Below are 19,352 nucleotides of genomic sequence, written 5' to 3'. Positions count from 1 at the left end.
TGCTGCATTTCAGGGCCAGGTCAGCTACTGGCTCTCACAGCACACTGACTGCTATATAGCCACACACATCCATCAATGGATATACTAATGCCTGCTCTGTGCATACCTCGCACACCTCCCAGCCACAGAACACTATTCCTTACCCAAAACAGCAGATCTGTGTCAGAAATAGGGTGGTCAGGACCCCAACTGCCTTCATCCCATCTTTGGAAGCAGAAGACAAAGCCACCACCTATCCCCAGTGCATTCTGTCTGCCCCATTTAATCTTGGGAGAACCACGTTTTCCATGTAGTGAACAACAACTTCTGTCTCCACTTGGCCACAGACAGCCAGAACCTCCAACCTCCAGCCTCCTTCTTGCAAAATTAAAACTCTCAAAACAGTCATAAAAACTCTGAGCATGAGGAAGGAACACAATAAAATGCCTGCAAGTGATGGCCTGGAAAAACAGATTGATGCTACACACTGATTTACTGAGCCTGATCCTAAGCAAAGCCATCACCTTAAGGAAAACAGACATTTAGTACCACATTGAACTTTCTGAAGTCTCGGTGTATGCCAAACCTCTAATAAATTGCATGTAAAGCCTCCTTTTTTTTTTTTTGGATGGATGACTTGATCTTGAAAACATCACTCTCTGCACAACTGCACCAAAGACAAGAGAAGGCAGGTTTAATTGCAACATACAGGTAACTCCCAGGAAGAGGGATGACACTTTGACATTGGTTAAGCCTCAGATTATTTTCCTATTTGCTGCAGGGAACACCTTCCAGGAGGGGTGCCCACACTGAGTATAGGCTGCGTGTCCCTTGCCTGATGTGACTGCTCAGCTTCCAGCTGAGGAGGACAGGGAAGGGCTGTGTGTACCCATCTGATCAAATGAGAGGTTGCTTATCCATGTTTTTATCCTCATCTTATATTTTTTTTAGCTCAATGTTCAAACCAAAGCATTACATGAAAACCAATGAAATACTTTCTCTATTTTTGGGCACAGGGGTTCTCTGATTTTGCACTAACTGGTAATGGTACCAGTCAGTCACCAATCTCTTTTGGGATGAAGAAACATAGAATCACAGAATCACTGAGGTTGGAGAAGACCTCTCAGATCCCCAAGTCCAAACCCAGCCCACCCCCACCGTGCCCACTGCCCACGTCCCTCAGAGCCACATCCCTACAGCTCTGGGACACCCCCAGGGACGGTGACTCCCCCACCTCTTGGGCAGCTGTGCCGCTGCATCACTGCTCTTGGGGAGAAGGAATTGTTCCTAACATCCAACCTGACCCTCCCCTGGTGCAACGTGACACCACCAGCCCTCACCCTATCGCTGTTACCTGGGAGCAGAGGCCGACATTCCCTCCCCACAGCCTCCTGTCAGGGCTGCAGAGCCACGAGCTCCCCTCAGCTCCTTTTCTCCACACTGACCACCCCGCTCCCTCAGCCGCTCCCACAGCGCTGCGCTCAGACCCCTCGCAGCTCCGCTCCCTTTCCTGGACACACTCCAGGACCTCCATGTCTTTCCTGTAGTAAGGGGCCCAAAACTGAACATAGCACTTGAGATGTGGCCTCACCAGTACCAAATACAAAGGGAAATGTGTAACACTCTGCCTGTTCCTGCTTGATACATAAGCATGTACTCACCGGATGTGATTTCATGAGATGAACAGCTCTCATCAACTAATGCAGTGCCACCCACTGCATGCCAGCAGTGCAATCCTCTGCACTCAGCCTTCTCATCTCAGCTGTCTGCAGTCTTATGCTGGCAATACAATGCATTTGTCCTTGCTTTTTCAAATGTTTTCTTACTTTCTCAAAACCATGGCTGCAAGGAACAGAGGAAAGATTCTGAGCAGCAGAGATGGAGGTTGGGATCCACGGCATACAGCCTGCAGGGAGCCAGCAGGAGAGCAAAGCAAGAACACCCTCCTGGCTTTTTAACCCATATCTTTGTTTTTCATGCGTTTCTTCTCCTGCCATTAAAAAGGGTGATGTAAAGAGCCTCTCTCTTGGTTCAGCCTTTGGGCAGCTGGTGCTCCCCCCAGCAGCAGCCAGATGCTCTCCCTCCTTCAGAGAAAGCACATGGATAAATACACAATGCTGCAGTTTGAACCAAAAAGCTGCAATCTCTCTGAATGCCTGCATGACTCAAACACAAGCAGCTGGTTAGAACCAGATATCTTAGTCACTTCGGTTTTTAAGGCAAGATCAAGGTTTTTTTCTGTTATCTGGAAAAAGAAACATCTGATGCAGAGCAGCCCCACAAAATATGAAAAATACAAAGCCAAGCTCCAATTCCAGCTGGGAAACTGGTTGGTGACACTGCTGCTCGTGATGTCAGCACAGCAAAGACTGCCTACGTGCTGCTGCTGTATTAGCTGGGCTCTGCCATACAGAGGCCGCTTGGGAATGTCTGGAGGCAGCATTAGAGATAGCAACATATACTCAAATGTCTTCTCAGATAACCTCCTGTGCTGTTTTTCCAGCTTCATGTTCCTCCTGAGGACATGCCTAGTGAGCTGAGCACCAATGTTGGCACCAAGCATTCCTTCACTCCAAGCAGAAGTTCAGCACGCTCAAGAAAGTTGTAGTCACAGAGGAGACAGCCTAGAGCTCAGAAACATCTTGTACAAAGCCCACCAAGTGCCAAGGGCTGCTGAGAGCCAGAAATTAGATCTAGACATATAATTTTCATGCAATCATTTTGTCCCTTTCTGAAGGGACTGGAGCTGTCTCTTGAATAGGTTAATCAAAATCTCAGCTGATTATGTGAGCTGTAGTTTCTTTCCCAGAGAGCTAATGGAGAACATTCAATATACAGAAATTAAGATGGTTGCAATGAGTACATCCATCTCTGCAAGCGTGGGCTTTAGCTTCCAGATAAAGCCAGCACTATACTGAATCAGGTTTGCAATGCAAACAGCCAAGATTAGGGAAGGAAAAACAGGAAAGAACACTCAATCATAATGAACATTCCTTGCCCCTAAAGCAAAAGGGCTTTCTGTTCAGATCTGGGAGGACAGCTCGGCCCCTCTCTGCCTCAGTGCCCCCTCATCAGATGGATGCAGACCTCAAGCAGGTCTGGGGAAGGCAAAATGTGGGTGGTAACAGAACCGAGAAACACAATGCCAGGAGTGGGAGAAACCCCGGCTGCTGCGGAATGAGAGGTACCAGGGCTGTCCAGGTGCTGGCTGGGCTGTGTGCTTGTCAGGAACAGAATCACAGAATCAAAGAATGGCTTCGGTTGGAAGAGACCTCAAGGATCATGAATATCCAACCTCCCTGACACATTTAATACCAGCCCAGGCTGCCCAGGGCCCCATCCAACCTGGCCTTGAACACCTCCAGGGATGGACGGGGCATCCACAGCCTCTCTGGGCAGCTGTTCCAGCACCTCACCACTCTCACAATAAAGAGCTTCCCCCAATATCCAACCTAAATCTTCCCTCCCTCAACTTAAAGCCATTCCCCCTTGTCCAGCTGTTATCTACCCTTGTAAAGAGTTGACTCCCCTGCTGTTTGTAGACTCCCTTTAGGTACTGAAAGGCTGCAATGAGGTCACCCCGCAGCCTTCTCTTTTCCATGGTGAACAAGGCCAGCTCCCTCAGCCTGTCTTCATAGGAGTGGTGCTCCAGCTCTCTGATCATCATTGTGGCCCTCATCTGGACCCTCTCCAACAGCTCCCTGTCTTTCTTGTACTGGGGGCCCCAGACCTGGATACAGTGCTGCAGATGGGATCTCATGAGGGCAGAGTAGAGAAGCACAGTCACCTCACTGTCCCCGCTGGCCACCTCTCTTCTGATGGAGCCCAGGATACCATTTGCTTTCTGAGCTGCATGAGCATACTGCTGGCTCAGGTTGAATTTTTCATCCACCGAGACCCTCCAGGTCTTTCTCTGCAGGGCTGCTCCCAAGGACTGCTCCTTCCAGTCTGTAAGGAACCTTGTGTTCTTGAGAGGATGGCCCTTGCGATGACGCCAAGCTCCATTTCTGCCTGGGTTATCCCTCAGAGGAATCAAAAAGCACAGCTACAGTTTGAACACAACAAACTTCTTTGCAAGCTGTTCTGTGACGAATATTCAGAACATGTTTTGAAATCCCTTGCCTTCATCTCCATTCTCACCAGGATGCCTTATTTCTCATATACATCCCTGAATGGGGGTTTTTGGACACCTTTCTCTTGGAGACCAGCAGCAGCTCAGATTTCCAGCAGCACCTTACCCCTCTCTGTCTTCTTGGATTATTGTAGAACACTAAGCTTCACATTCCTATGTGCTTGCACAGACTGCAATTTAAAACTATTTTGATCTTTGGTTATCAATACAATCAAATTATCAAGGAAGCAGAATTCATCCACACAAGCAATTATTCTGGTGTGGGAGCCTCTGGCTGCACACAGGCACAGCAATTAGCTCCACGTTGTAGCTGCACGTAGCATCTCACTTCTGCTCATTAGCACTAATACCATCCTTACAGCTTCTGCACAATTTAAATCGTGCAAAATACAGATGTGTCCCATCTTGTTTGTTCTGCTGCAAGCAGCCTGCAAGCAGCTGTGGAGCTGCTGTGCCCAATAGGGCTGGGCACCTATAAGGGGACTTCGGCACAGCCCTGCACCACAAGGCTGCATGCTGCAGGATTCAGTGTAGGCAAAGCCCAAGCACTGGTGTTCTTCCATCTGTCACAGAATGGACTCCAGAATAAGTGGAAGACTGGGGAAGCTGCTAAAGTGATACTGCTTAATTATACTGCATGCACGCTCCCAGCTTTTCTAGTGCTTGCCACTGGAGAGCAGAGCTCATTTAGAGGGGGTGAAGAGGATAAAGCAATTAAAAGAATAGCTGTAAGCCTAGCTAGGAGATAATGAATGGTAGTGCAACAGAATGCTAATGCTGTGTTCTGACTCCCTGTGAATGGATGTGTACAGCTCATCAGAGGAGTCCTGCTCCAGTGCACGCATCTCTTCTCAAAGACTTTCCTCTGCAGCTATGAAAAATGTATGTGATACAAAAGGAATTGTTAAAATCCCCTACTAGGGCTAAATTAGTTTGGTTAACAGCCACACCTGACCTCTCCTCTTCTGCCACGAGGGATGAGCATCACCGTGGGGATGCAGCCCTGCTGATGGAAGCCCATGGAGCAATGCTAACCCACCACTGGGCCAGGCCCCCACATCTCCCTCATCCCTGGTTCCAGGAATGGTTTTACAGCATGGAAGAGCCCCAGGATACATACAAATACAATGAGACACTTAGTATTAGGACAGGATTAGGTGTCCCACAGGGGAGTGATGCCCTTTAATATCTTCAGCAGTCACATTGATAGTGGGGTCAAGTGCACCCTTAGCAAGTTCATGGACAACACCAAGCTGTGTGGTGCAGCTGATACACCTGAGAGACCCGACGCTATCCAGAGAGACATAGACAGGCTTGAGAGTGGGCCCAGGAGAACCTCATGAGGTTCAACAAAGCCAAGTGCAAGGTCTACACCTGGGTTGTGGCAACCCCCACTATCAGTATAAGCAGGAGGATGTAAGGGTGGAGCACAGCCCTGCTGAAAAGGACCTGGGGGTACTGGTGGGTGGCAGCTGGACATGAGGCAGCAGTGTGCCCTCACACCCACACAGCCAACCATATCCTGGGCTGCATCCAAGCAGTGCAGCCAGCGGGGCAGGGAGGGGGATGTGCCCCTCTGCTCCGTGCTGTGAGACCTCACCTGGAGCAGTGAGGTACTAATGGAGTCTGATCCTTGGATTCTACCACAGGGTTGCAGTGGGGCAGTGGGGGCCAGGAGAGTTACAAGCTGGCTGCAGGGCATGGTGGTATTTTCAGAAGATCTGATATCAGAGGAGCTCTGTGCTGCATGAACTCATTCCCAGTGCCTGGGCACCTGCCTGGCTTGCACAGCTGTCCCCAGCCGCACGTTGGTAAGAGGCTTCTGCTTTCCTTGGGTGTGCAATGCACACAGGCACACTGTACTTCTGGAGGCTGTGCCCTACAGCTGCCCCTCAGCTCAGGGAACACCAAGAGGAGTAAACAGCTGCAAATAGAGCAGCATTTCCCAGGTGAGAATGATTTCTAAAGCCTTTTTCTGCGGCTAAATCATAGATCTATATGAATATAAAATCATAGATCTATATGAATATATATATATATTTAAATGTGTGTGCATATGTGCTTGTGCATTATACACATAATTTGTGCATTTCTGATAGCATTGATATCAGTAGTAACGTATCATTACCACCCCATTAGTTTTCAGGCAGTTCCCCATAAAGCACTGCCAAAGCCTGAGTGAGCAGCCAACACAAGTGACAAATCAATCCCTGGCAGCGTCTTGCTTTGCCTCCTGCTTTGAATGGGAATAAGGAAGGTGGAAAGGAGTGTTCACCATGGAGAGGAAAACACCACTTGATCATCTCTTTTCAGCAACAGCAGGATTCTGAATATAAGTTGCCAAAAGCAATTGAAATACGTGACAGATTTTGCTGTTCCTACTGGCAGATGCAATAACCAGCATGGATGAGGACAGCAGGAGGGCTTTGCTGCAGATAGGGAATTTTTCTGCCAACACTATCCACCAAGAGTGCAGTAGCAATACTGTTGTGTTTTGAGCCAAGAATTGACCCTGGAATAGGATCACGGAACATGGTGCCATCCCATAACTGCATCTGCACAAAGCCACGCTCCTCATTCAGGTCCATTCAGCCACATCACTGATCTCCTGGAGACTTTTTCAAGGCCATCAGGAAGAATGAAGTCTCACTAATCCCTTGGCTGCGTTTGGGTGTCTCATTTTGGTTCTGCACTCTCCTAACTGCACCCTGCTGACAACCAGGCGTTGTGCTGGGTGCTGTGTTCCTGAAAGAGCTACATTCCTCTGAGCCATGGCTGCTCCTGTATTATAGGCCAAACCCATTCCCACCCACCTGCCCAACTATTCTCCTTTCTATGCTCTTCCCAACCAAACCAAGTAGAGAAACCAGCACAGATATGCATTCTGTCTACACAGGTAAGACAGTTTCCCTGCTCCTAAAACTGCTCCAGGAAATCAAATTCACATTTTGCAATTTAGGTGGTGATAGCAATTAGTAACAATCAGTAGGAACATAACTTTCTTCATTTTCCACTCTAGCTGTAATGTAGTTTTGATGGCAAACTTTGCTTTGTACACCAAGCAAACTCAATGAGCAGTATGAGATGGGGGAAGTTAAAAAACAGTGTTAAAGATGAATTAAATTCCTCTTTCAAATAACAAATAATTCAAATTAAAATGGCCTTTTGGAAAGATAAACTTCATATTGTCCTCACATGCTTCAGCTTAGGACCCCACATTCTTTCTAAGCCAAATGCAAACTCGCATGCCCAGGTGATGCTATAGATATCACCTGGATAAACAGGCACACAAAGAAGGAGGCAGCATGCCTCATTCACCTGTATGATAGTTAATGGTATTACTGGCCCACACTTCCAAATCTCATGGCTCTAGTGTTATTTTTTTACACTAAAATCCAAGGCACTTGGCTGCTCTCACAGCATCAGCTGAAGAGGAAGCTTTGGAACAGACGAGTCATTCCTAGCCCACCTCAGTGACAAAACCCCTGAAGTTTCTCTAATTAATTAGCTGATGAGTAATATGTATCGCAGTGGTGTCGGGCACTGCTGAGCTTGGTGGCCACTACACACACAGGTAAGGCAGGGTCTAGAGGCTTCATTCACCTGCTAGCTGAAGTCTCTGCAATTAACGAGGCTATTATTTTTCTAAGTGCTTGCTTTGCAGCTCCTTATTTGAAATACAATTCTCTTTTCATCTTCTTTTCTTTGGATGGATTTTTTCTCTCTGGAGGAATAGTAGTCTCTCTGGAATGTGACTCAGTATTGGCTTTCATTTGGATTTCTGAGCAGCTTCATCCATGCAGGCTTTTGAAGTATGATTCCTCTTGGAAGGAGAAATAATCCAGCAGGCTGCATCTTTGTGCACAATGGGAGCAGCCAGGTGCCTCACTGAACCTCATCTTTGGTGCACTGTAAAACCAAAGCACACTTTGCTGCCTCCCACCCCATCACGTCCCTGTGGGACAGTAAGTGTTGTATTGCAGTGGGATTCATCCCCACATCTGGGCTCTGTGTAGTCAGAAGTATGGCCATGTAGGGCAGAAGGTGCCCACAGTGAGGGCTACAGGGCTGGGAGGCAAAGAAAGCAGTGCAGGTCTTAAATCCTCTCTGTTTGTTGTGGGCAAGGTAGCTGGGCAGGGTGGAGCTTGCAGATTCATACTGTTACCTTTTACAGTGCAGCAAAGCTTTTAAATGGAGTGGAAAAGAAAAAAGGCCATTTAAATGTCCTCACAGTTAACACTAAGCATCACTTCAGATATCACAGAGATCAAATTGCATGAAAGAAAACAGCCTGCAAAACAAAAACAAACAAAAAAACATAAAGAGAAAAGGAGCCACCATGACAAGACACAGACCCAGCAGATATGGAGACTTAGCAATGTTTGGCAAAAGGGACTGCATGCCTGCATCGCCTCTGGGGCACCCAAACATCATGCCCCCAGCTCTGTGGGATGGGGGGAACTTACTTTGTGTTGTCTGAGTCGATGGTGTGGAAGAGATTCTCGAGTTCCTCCTCATTGAGCGTCCCGTCGGAAAAAAAGGCCTGGAACTCCTCCAGGGACAGCTTCCCATCATCTGCAAGCAGCAACACAGAGCATGAGGAAGGAGCAAAGTGATGTGAAACCAAGAGCTGCTCCCACACGGGATCTCAGAGGGTCTCCAGGTGGTTCTGCAGGACCTGCCCTGCAGGCAGAGCCAATACACTGCACGGGGACTTCTGGGGTCTCCAGCAGCAGCAGGGACAGCCACATTGCTCCTGGGTGTTAGCAACTAATTGGGTTAATTAACCCAAAGCAAGCCCAAAGAGGAAGTGCTTGAAAGCTGTATCCTAAAATTTAATTACATAAAATAAATGGAGGAGCATTTTGCCTGCCATATGTTCAGGATGCTCACTAAGGGATGTTTAATACACACAGAATGGGTCTGGGCTGGGCTTAGTGACAGACCCTGCAGTACCACCTCCATTCCAACACCAGACTGGACAGAAATGCAAAATAGCAGCTAACAAACATAGCATGGCACATTTTGCTTCAGCTGCCAACTGTTTAAACACATAAGGGCTGTGTAACCTTAATGTTGTGCCTTTGCTTTGGCAGGGAGGTGATGACGTACAGGATCCATCTGCCTGGCCATACAGGACAGCTCACAGTGCCTCCTGACAGAGCTGCAGCACACAAAGGAATCACGGAATTATAGAATCATTAAGGTTGGAAAGACCACTAAGATCATCAAGTCCAAACACCAGCACATCCCCACCATACCCTGAAATTCCTCTGGTGCAACTTAAAGCCATCACCTCCAGTCTTATTGAAGGAGTCACAAGGCAGAGGTTTAGCAGTGCTCTCCTGGGCACCAAGAGCTGGAGCAGCAAGCAGCAAGCTCACTGGCAAACTCCTTCTCACAGGTTTGTGTTGGTGCCCCCTCCAGCCATGTGTACTGGGGTACTTTGCCATCCTCACCTCCAGACTTGTGGGATGGCCTGCTGTCTGTGGGAAAGGCACTCTGCTCCCAGCTCAGATCAAAAAATAACCTCCAGCTGTAAAGATCTGGCCATGTGTCAACTACTGCCAAGAGCTCGGCCATTCACAGCCTCAGAAGTTTGTAGAGTGGAAATGTTGACAACTTTGCAGCAGGAGAAGATATCATTTATTATTTAATTGAATCAGCTATAAACGCTGCTGCTGCTTTTTCAGAAAATGATCTCAAGGACAAAATTAGCCAACTTACCACATGCACCTCAATAATTCTTCTCTGAACTAAATAAGTCTGCTGCTCCTAAAACAAATTTGCATTGCCAAATGCTAACTCAGTTTTGCCTGCCTGACACAGATGAAGTTAGAGTGGTGATGAATTGACTCTCGGATATCTGTTTAATTGGCAATTACAAAAGGAACGCAGCAGGAGAACAAAATCTCAAACAACCAGTGAAAAGGGTATAATTTTCTGAGCAGAACAGTGTCTACAGAGTGCCCTCAGCTGTGTTCCTTTCCCAAAACATGAATTCATTTCTGCAGAGAGGTTGCAGAATGATGGTGTACCATCCCCTCATACATTCCACGGGATCAGGGCTCTCTGCCCGATGAAGTTCTGTCCCAGAGCACTGGGTACTGAGGCACTGTGGGCTTCATTCCAGCTTTGGGACAGATGCTCATTGGCGGGGAAAAGACTCAAACTCGAGAGTGTCTGGAAAAAAGTACTTTGTTTAATGATAGCAGGTATATGAAGGCAGAAATCAAACCATGTGGTGGGGGGAGATATTTATTTAATATCCCAGCTGGAACAGGCAGTGGTACTTGGATGTTAACACAATGGTGATGCTCTTTTGCATTTAGAGGCTGCACCCAGAGCAATGGCCCCATTCACACGAGACACATCCACCTCTGCACACAGGAGGAGCAGTGCCACCACGGTGCTCTGATTCAGTGCCCTCACAGGAACAAGGGCTGACTGACCCCGACTGGCAACGACTGCATGTCTGTTAGCACCAAGCTCAAAAGGACAGTATTTTTCTGTTCCAGGAGGTCTGAACTGTTCTGTACTTTTGCTGCAAACCTGAAATTAGCACTTGCTCACCTCAAAGCTATGCTTCCTCATGAAGGGCAGGCAGAGTTAATCTCCCAGGAAATTCTTTATGTCAGCTTGCTGGGAAAGAGAAACTGTAAAGTCAGGAGACTTCTTTTCAGTAAAGTGCTTGAATCTGAATTTACAGCTCACTCATCTCCAAAAGACACAGTAAAAGGTGCTGGAAAGATTCAGGAAAAAGCATTTTCCTTTACCTAGTTTCTTTCTTATAACTCGTCTATTTCACTTTACTCCTCCTTAGCTTTTCCGAGGTTTATTTATCTGGTTGCAAGAGTCAATTAGTGAGCAGCAGCCCCACATCAGCCTGCAGCTCCGGCAGCATGGGGTGGCAACATCACAGTGATGCACTGCAACAGAAACACAGCACAAATCTGTGTGCTGAAGGCTTGTTGCAGCACCAGTGTGGGAATGGCCCCGTGGTGTTTAAGCACACAGAGCCCTGATGGGTGAGTGAAGGGTCTAGGAGAAGAAGCAGGTGACAGCAAATTTCATTTGTTTTTTGGAGACCCCACAGAATGTGGATAGGGAAATGTGTAATTTTGACTGGCAAACAGTACTGGAGACATTCATTCCGCACTAGATAACACCACCAGCAGTTGCCAGCTTAAAGATGATTGTTCTTTAGTGCCTACCTACCTGCAAACATAGAAGGTAAAAGCAAGACAGAGTAACGAGGTCATCCCAGTGCTGCATATCTATAATTGCAAAACGGGCTGGGAGCAGCATGATGCTGGAGACAGCAGACAGGGACAGCTTCAGGGAGCTTGAGTGATAAGAGAAAGCAGAGGGGCTGGGTTGCAGGAGGTCAGATTGAAGTGGCGGAAAGGGAGGATGGTGCCCACAACACCATGGACACATGTCTGCGATAAGAGCCAAAGGAGATGCTGCGCTCCAGGAGCGGTCTTATCAACAGCCACAGCAAAGCAAGGTTGTCCTGACAGCAGCAGTGTCTGCTCTCATTGAGAGTGGATACATCTCTGGAATCTGCTTTTCCTGAAAGCTGTTGTGTGTGCCAGTTGGATGAACGTCTTACCAAGCGTTTCCACGCAGCCCATGGAGGCATTTCAGCCTTTAGAACGCACTTCTGCTTTGGGTAAGAAGAGTAATAGAAAAATTGAGATTCTGCACCAATTTCATTAAACAAAGTAAGTATCTGTAAGACCTAGAGAAACCACGGCCACTTTTTCACACGGATGAGCCTACTAAAAGCACGCAATCTGCTCCACCAGTTCACTGCACCTTCAAGGGGCCAAACCCAGTCCTGTGGGTCAGCACCTGAGTTGTCAACAAGGGCGAATGTCGTCAGCCAGAAACTGTGCGCAGGCACTGAGCGACTGAGGAGAGAGATAATCGGACGGCAGCTGCTCTGCAATCATTCCTTCTGCAGTGCACCATCTTCTTCGCACTCCAGCTTCTCAAAATAATTCAATCACAGGCGAAGGCCAAAGCGAATTTCCAGCCACATAGAGCCATCAAAGTTAAAACTAACTAGGGAGAGGAGGGTGTGATGGAGATCATCGGGCTGCCTTGCGGGGGTTTTTACCATTGCTCCATTAGTCATTGTAACAACCTGACAAGTCCGGGAGCAGCTTTGGTGCTTTCTAACCTATGCAGTCAGGCTGTTCCCACCCACTGATGAAATGGGGCAAAATGAAGCTAGGACCATAAATCATCCAAAATACAGCAAATGTGTTGGCTGAGTATTTGGAAATTCACTCGGAGATAAAAGAGCTTAAAGCAACTACAAAGGAAGATTCTGTTTGCTAAGTCCAGTTGGAACTGCTCATATATTACCTAGCAATATTAGAAATACATTTTGTTCCTTATTTTTATTACTGTATGGTCACTAAAATGCTTCAGTCCTGCTTATTGTTCAAGCTCCAACAGAACTATGGGTAAGAAAATCAGATTATTGTGACCTGTGAACAAAAACAACTGCTCTTTTTTTTCTTTCTCTGAGTTATGTGTAGGTACAGAGGCCAGCAAGCACATGGCCTGGCTTCAGAATGGGACCCTTCATCCACATGAGGTCAGTGGGAGGAAGAAGTAAATTGCTAGGATTATGGTAATTTCCTAGTGAAAAGAATGCTCTAAATGATTCCAAAATCACCTTTTTGCTCATGGCAATTAGCTTTCACCCAGCCCAGAGGTTTTGCCAAGGGATGACACCAGGCTGAGTGATGCACACAGATGTCTTGATGTCAGACTGTGTTCCCACCACCACCGACTTCTGTTTGAAGCACTTCTATATGTTTCTTAATGCTGGCTGTGACTGCTGATGGGAGCAATGAGTTGTTCCCACACAGTCCCCTCACATCTGGAAACTTTTACCCCCCTTTTCTTCTCTCTCTGCACTCAGAGCATTCCGTAGAGAGACATAACTCACAAAATAGCAGAGGACATCCCCCAGACAGACATCCCATTCCGTCTCGAGTTATTTACCCCAGCAACAAAGATCAGCTCTCCTTCAGAAACTTAAGGTACTTCACATTAAAACAAGTTTCATTACAAAACCTATTTAGTCAGTTTTGTTCTTTTGCTTTCTGTTCTGCAGCAGATCATAGAAACATAGAATCACAGAATTATGGGATGGCTTGAGTTGGATGGGACCTTGAAAACTAGAGTTCCAACCCCCCAACTGTGGGCTGGCTGCCCCCAACAGCTGAGGCTGTCCAGAGCTCCATCCATGGCCTTGAGCACCTCCAAGGGATGGGGCCTCACTACCCACTGAGTAAAAAAAAAATTTCTTCTAATACCTAATTTAAATCTAAATCCTTCATGTCCTATCACTATCAGACCATGTAAAAAGTCTTAACCTCTTTAATGACCTCTTCATTGGTGAGCACAGATCTAGTAATGCTTCTCTGGTTGGTCTGTCCAATAACTGGGTCAGAAAGTTATCATCAAGACTCCAGGAGTCTCCTAGATTGCTTGCAGCTCACTGTGTTATTTTCCCAGCAGACATCCAAATGGTTGAAATCCCCATCAGGATGATGGCCTGTGAGTGCAATGCCTGCTGTAGCTGAAGCAAGAAGGCCTCATCAACTGGCTCCCCTTGACCAGGGGGCCCCAACAAACAGTTGAACTTTGTTGATCTGGTCCCTAATTTTAACTCACAAACTCTCAACCTGTTCTATCCACTTCTTAACACAGAGGGCAACTCTCCCACCCCCGTCCCCTCCCTCTCACTTCTGAAAAGCATGTTGCTCTCGATTGTAGTGTTCCAGTTGTATGATTTGCCACACCATATTTCTATGATAGCAATTAGATCACAGCTTCCTAATTGCGCTGTGGCTTCCCATTCCCCTCCTTATTTCCCATGCTGTATGACGTGCAGAGGCATTTCAACTGGGCTATCAGCTGTGTTACCTTCTTGGAGGAGTTCTCCCAGATTCCTTTGGGACAAATCTGAGGTTTTCCCCTGCTGCTTCCAGAAATGACAGTGTTCCTCAATCCTTCTCTGTTACTTAAAAGTCCATTCCCTTCCTGCATCAAATCTAGTTTACAGCTCTGGTGATGAGCCCAGCCAGCTTGCTGCTCAGAACATTCCTGCCCCTCCTGGTCAGTTGTGTCTTATCTGATGTCAACATGGCTGGTCTGTCAAAGGATTGAAACTTGTCCGAGGTTATAGTACCCAAAACCCTGAGCGTGACACCATTCTCACAGCCATTCATTCAACTGGCCTGTTTTCCTCCTTCTGCCCAGTGACCAACCAGGAGGATGGAAGAGAACACTACCTGTATTCCCAAAGCTTTCAACATTCTCTCATGGGACATAAGGTCTCTTTTAATATTTTATAATTTCCTCATTGCAGCCTCCTGTGACCCAATTTGAATGAGCAGAAGCAGTGGACAGCAGTCCCCTCACTTTATCATACCCAGTAATCTCTTCTGGAAGTCAAAAATGCGGGCCCCCGACAGGCAGCAAAACTCTCTGGAGAGATTATCCAAGTGGCAAAGAGGAGCCTCGGTGCCTTGCAGAGAGGAGTCCCCAGTCAGTAACATCCTTCTTCTTTCTTTGAGTCCTTGGTTGGACCAATTTAAAGTGGCTGCCTGTTCCTAGGTCTGATACATTATCCTCATCCCGTCCTCTTTCCATATCCAGAGTCCTATACTTGTTGCTCAGGGGCACTTTGGGTCAAAGGGAAGACTCCTCCCTCCTGCTCTGAGAAGAAATGAGGGTCCAGTTTCCCTCATCTTAATGTTTTTGTCGTCCGTCTCCTCAAAGTCTGAAGCTGGCTTACTTCCTTCCCTTGCACATGCAGCAGCATGGCTGGCAATCTTCCCCTTGGGAGGTGGCCTGGGTAAAATGCAGACTTCTCTTATAGTCAGACAGCTGGACCTCATTCACCAGCAATGCCAGGACCCAGCAGTGCCCATTAGCATGCCAGCACAGTCACCAAGCTGCTCAGCCTTTATCTTCAAATCAAGCCTTTTGTTGTCCCGGAATTAGAAGTAATTTTGAAATTAGTTTTAATGGGAGCTATAGATAGAAATCAAATGTAGGCTGGTAGGCAGGAGACATGCAAGAGGGATGGAGCACATGGTCTCCTGCTGCCTTTTGTTAAGGTTTTACTTCTTTTGATTTTCCAGATAACCTTTATCCTGCTGTAACAAGCTGATTTAAATGTGCATTTTTTTTTTCCTGCTCTCACTCCATATCTTGGCTTTGGATATCACACGTTTTTCCGAACACAATCTACAGAAATTCCCATTCTTTCATTAATTAAATGCTGGGATCAGACTTTGCCAGTGTACAAACAGTCTGGTCACAGTCAGTGCAATTGCTGCTTACAAGAGTAGTAGCCTACAGCGCTGCCTTAAGCTATCATTGTGCTATAGAAAAACAGGAGATGAAGTAGCTCAGGCCTGTTGGTAACTGAGTCGGCTGCAGCAATCCCAACAGCTGCATGTTCTGACCTCAAATCTCTCTGCTTCCATTTAAGGTAACGTTCTCCCAAGAAAACCTTGCTAAAAAAGAACAGAATCCATCTCCTGCAGTGCCTTGAAGCTAACTGTTCTGCAGGGAGAATTTGCTAGCCATGGGAAATATGCTAAAAGTCAATAGCAGGAGAAAATCTAATATTTGAACAGGTATATCAGAATATTAAGTACCATAGTTCTTCGCTATCTGTTCAACAAATAGTTCATTTTTATGCATTAACAAACCATTACTCTTCTCATTAACTGCTGCTCTTTTCCTTCCTGAATATGCACATGAAGCACTAGAGCTGTTGGCTGTAGACAAATTAGCAGGAAATTACAGAGGATTACGGAGCTACAAACTTCTTGCTTTCTGCAGCCCCATGGAGCAATAACCAGATTGCACTGGCAGCACCGCTGATTTTCCACCCAGCTAACAAGCTGTGCAGGGATGAAGGCAGTCAATTAAACTTATCTGAAAAGCAGATCTCGCATTTGCATTCTCAGAAAGCAGGAGTTAGCCTCATGCAGTGCCATCTGCAGCAGACAGGACACCCAGCTCCTTGAGCTCTTGAAAGCCAATGGTCCCCAAACCCCTATTACAAAAGTCACAGGCTCTAAAACAAACTGCTGCTCCTGTCCAATGGTCCCTCTCCCATTGGTTCCTTTGTCCATGGCCAAACCTCCTCCAGGCACATCTGTTTGGAGGTTTCCTTTGCTCCATGACTCAGCAGAGCCTCTGGATCCCATGGATTTGTAGAGCACTTGGTCCTAAATTTATGCTCTCCCTTAATAAAGCTCCTGATCCTCTCAGATATTCTCACAGCCAAATGTCTGCCCAATGCCCAGCACCAGTCCTATGCCCAGCACCAGTCCTATGCCCAGCTCCAGCCCTATGCTGAATTCCAGCCGTACTCTCAGCACCAGCCCTATCTGTGATAGGCACCAGTGCTATTCTCAGTGCCAGACCTATGCTCATCATCAGCCCTGCACCAAGCTCCAGCCCTATACTGAGCTCCAGTCCTATGCTCAGCTCCAGCCCTATGCTTAGCATCCCCTGCGACTCAGCCTGGGTGGGATAGGAGCCCCAGCTCTACCAGAGGTATTTAATGTCTCTAAGCCAGCAGTGTGCAGACCTTTCCAGGCACTTTCATCTGTTTGCTTTGCAAAGCAGCTGAGCACCACAGAAGTAGAGCATCCCTGCAGGGAAGGCACATCTGCTCTGGAAAGATTGCAAAGAGAAACAAAGCAAAACAAATATTAATTCCTGCTCCAGCAAATTTAACGAGCACGTCTTTAATCACATTCTTTCTCAACTACCTTTTAACAAAAGTGCAGCATTCATATCTTCTCTGTTTATTTTTTTTACCAGTGGATCATTTCAAATTAGGAAATAAATAAATAAATAAACAGGACCGTTATCAGGCTTTCCAGCTTTAAGCAAGTGAAAGGATGTTTCAATGCATTTTCCCCAGTTACACATAAAACAGGATTCCATGGTGAGGAGCAGGAGTCTCTGCAGCAACAAACTGCACCAGGAGAGTCCCAGACCCCCGCAGCTTGGCACTGCCAACTGCAAGGAAAATGCAAAAACAATCCCACAGAAATCCACCTCCTGTGATTTCTCACAGCAAATCGAGAACCACAGATACATAAACCCCCAACACAACTGCTCTACTGCAGGCTCCCCTCTGCCCTGCTCTTTGGAATATTCATCTCTGCCACTGCTTGTTAAAATTATCCTACTAGAGAGCGGGTTTCAGTGCAGTCTTTGTGAATTTTTAATGTCCTATGTTACCCAGCTTTTGCTGAATCCATGCTTTTTCCACAGAGCAGCACTTCCACGTGCCTTGCCCTCCCCTCCCAGCACAGTTCTGTCATCAGGCTGGACACAGGGAATGCTGCTCCTTTCCCTTCTTCCTCCTTTACCGTTTCCCTTTGTTCTGTTACTGCTGAAGAGTCATCCCCTTCTTTCTTACAGCCCCTTTAGATACTGACAAGCCTCTCTCAGCTCTCCCTGCAGCCTTCCCTTCTCCATGCTGCACAGCCCCAGCTCTCAGCCTGTCCCCGTAGGGAGGTGTTCCGTCCCTTGGGTCATTTTTGTGGCCCTCCTCTGGATGCACTCCAACAGGTCCGTGTCTTTCTGTACTGAGCACTCCCATCTGGACGCAGTGCTCCAGGTGAGGTCTCACAGCACGGAGCAGAGGGGCACATCCCCTCCCTGCCCCGCTGGCTGCACTGTTTGGATGCAGCCCAGGATATGGTTGGCTGTGTGGGTGTGAGGGCACACTGCTGCCTCATGTCCAGCTGCCACCCACCAGTACCCCCAGGCCCTTTTCAGCAGGGCTGTGCTCCACCCTTACATCCTCCCACTTGAAATGGTAGTAAGGGCTGCTATGCCCCAGTTACAGAACTTGCACGTGTCATTGCTGAACCTCATGAGGTTCTCCTGAACCCACTGCTCAGCACTATGATGCTCCATAGCTTAAAACACGAACATGAATTCCTTTGAGCTTTCTTAGCCTTCCTTAAAGTTTGCAGTGCTGGGGCACACCAGTGTGCCCATGTTGCGCTCTGTGGATACATTCTGAACCTTCCTGTGTTTCCAAGCTTTCATCAAACACTGCGCCTCCAGACTGGCTCAGTACACAGAGGGGTGGGTGACCTGAGCAGTGAGTGAGCTGCTCTGCCACCTGGCTGTACGCACCTGAGATTTACATACATGTGTCTTTTTCATCTACGAAGAAAAGGACCCAAGGATGATATGGAGTATGGCAAATACAGTGCAATCTCTACAAAAACAATGTTGCTGCGAAGTGTCTCAGTACTGACAGATCTCCTGCAAGACCTGAAGCACATAGAGATATCAGTTGCCAAGGGGACTTTGGGCACTCCTCTGCTTGCTTCATCCCAGCAAGACCCCACTGAGCACATCTGAGGATGCTTTGTGATGCTGTTCCCTTCTGGGGAAACCCCAGCAAACCTCCCAGGCAGGCGGACGTGATGGGGACTTAGGGCTTGGTACCACCCTTCATAGGAAACCTCTGATGGAGGGCTCTGATTTTGCCACAGGAGATAATGTATTTACACCCTAATTAATGAGAAGATCTTCTTCTGGAGCACATTGACATGCTTCTGGAGGAAGGAGCTCACCCAGCCCATTTTCTGCCTGCCAGCCCCTGCACCAACCAGCACTGTGCCGGGCTGTGAGGAACGTTTAATCCCCATTCCTCTATAAAAGGATCAGAATGCTCAGCAGGTTGGTAATTCAAAGGTTCAGCCATCCAACCTCCATGTATCAGAGTGAAAAATACACACTGTGGGCTTGAAACTCGAATATTAAAACTGTAGAAGGTAAGAAGCATAAGGGAAAAAAAACCTGCTTATACGATGCCACGAGGGACCAGTGATGTTCTGTAGTGATTTATGATATAAGAAAGCTGCTCGCTTTCATGTTGCCGTGGTTATTCAGCCGCTCGCTGCATGAATACATTTGCTTGGTTCAGCGAGAGGCTCAGAGAAAGAAAATGGGAAGGAAGAGATCAGCTCTAGGATCCAGAATTCTGGTTCATGATTTCTAAAACAAGGCATATCTCTTTGCTCAGCTGATTCCTGCAGCAAAGAGCCCCGAATGGGAGGACTTCAAGGGGGAACGGTTTTAAACTGAGATGGGAGATTTGGGTTAGATATTAGGAGGAAGTTTTTCACCCAGATGGTGGTGAGGCACTGGAACAGGT

General features: G+C 47.3%; 1 protein-coding gene across 6 annotated transcripts in view; it reads right to left on the bottom strand.

Annotated features, from left to right (window-relative positions):
* NECAB2 (N-terminal EF-hand calcium binding protein 2) overlaps nt 1-19,352 on the bottom strand; it is a 52,551-nt gene that overhangs the window by 16,846 nt on the left and 16,353 nt on the right. For all 6 annotated transcript variants that reach the window (XM_085235274.1, XM_085235277.1, XM_085235278.1 and 3 more), the window contains one exon: nt 8,578-8,686. In XM_085235274.1, coding sequence (XP_085091400.1) covers nt 8,578-8,686 — 109 coding nt within the window. The remainder of the gene's footprint in view (nt 1-8,577; nt 8,687-19,352) is intronic.

The sequence above is a fragment of the Meleagris gallopavo genome, chromosome 13 (assembly GCF_905368555.1).
Source record: "Meleagris gallopavo chromosome 13, MGAL_WU_HG_1.1, whole genome shotgun sequence".
In the NCBI taxonomy this organism is placed as follows: Eukaryota; Metazoa; Chordata; class Aves; order Galliformes; family Phasianidae; genus Meleagris; species Meleagris gallopavo.
The sequence above is the reverse complement of the archived record's forward strand: the minus strand, read 5'-3'. Positions and strand labels throughout refer to the sequence as shown.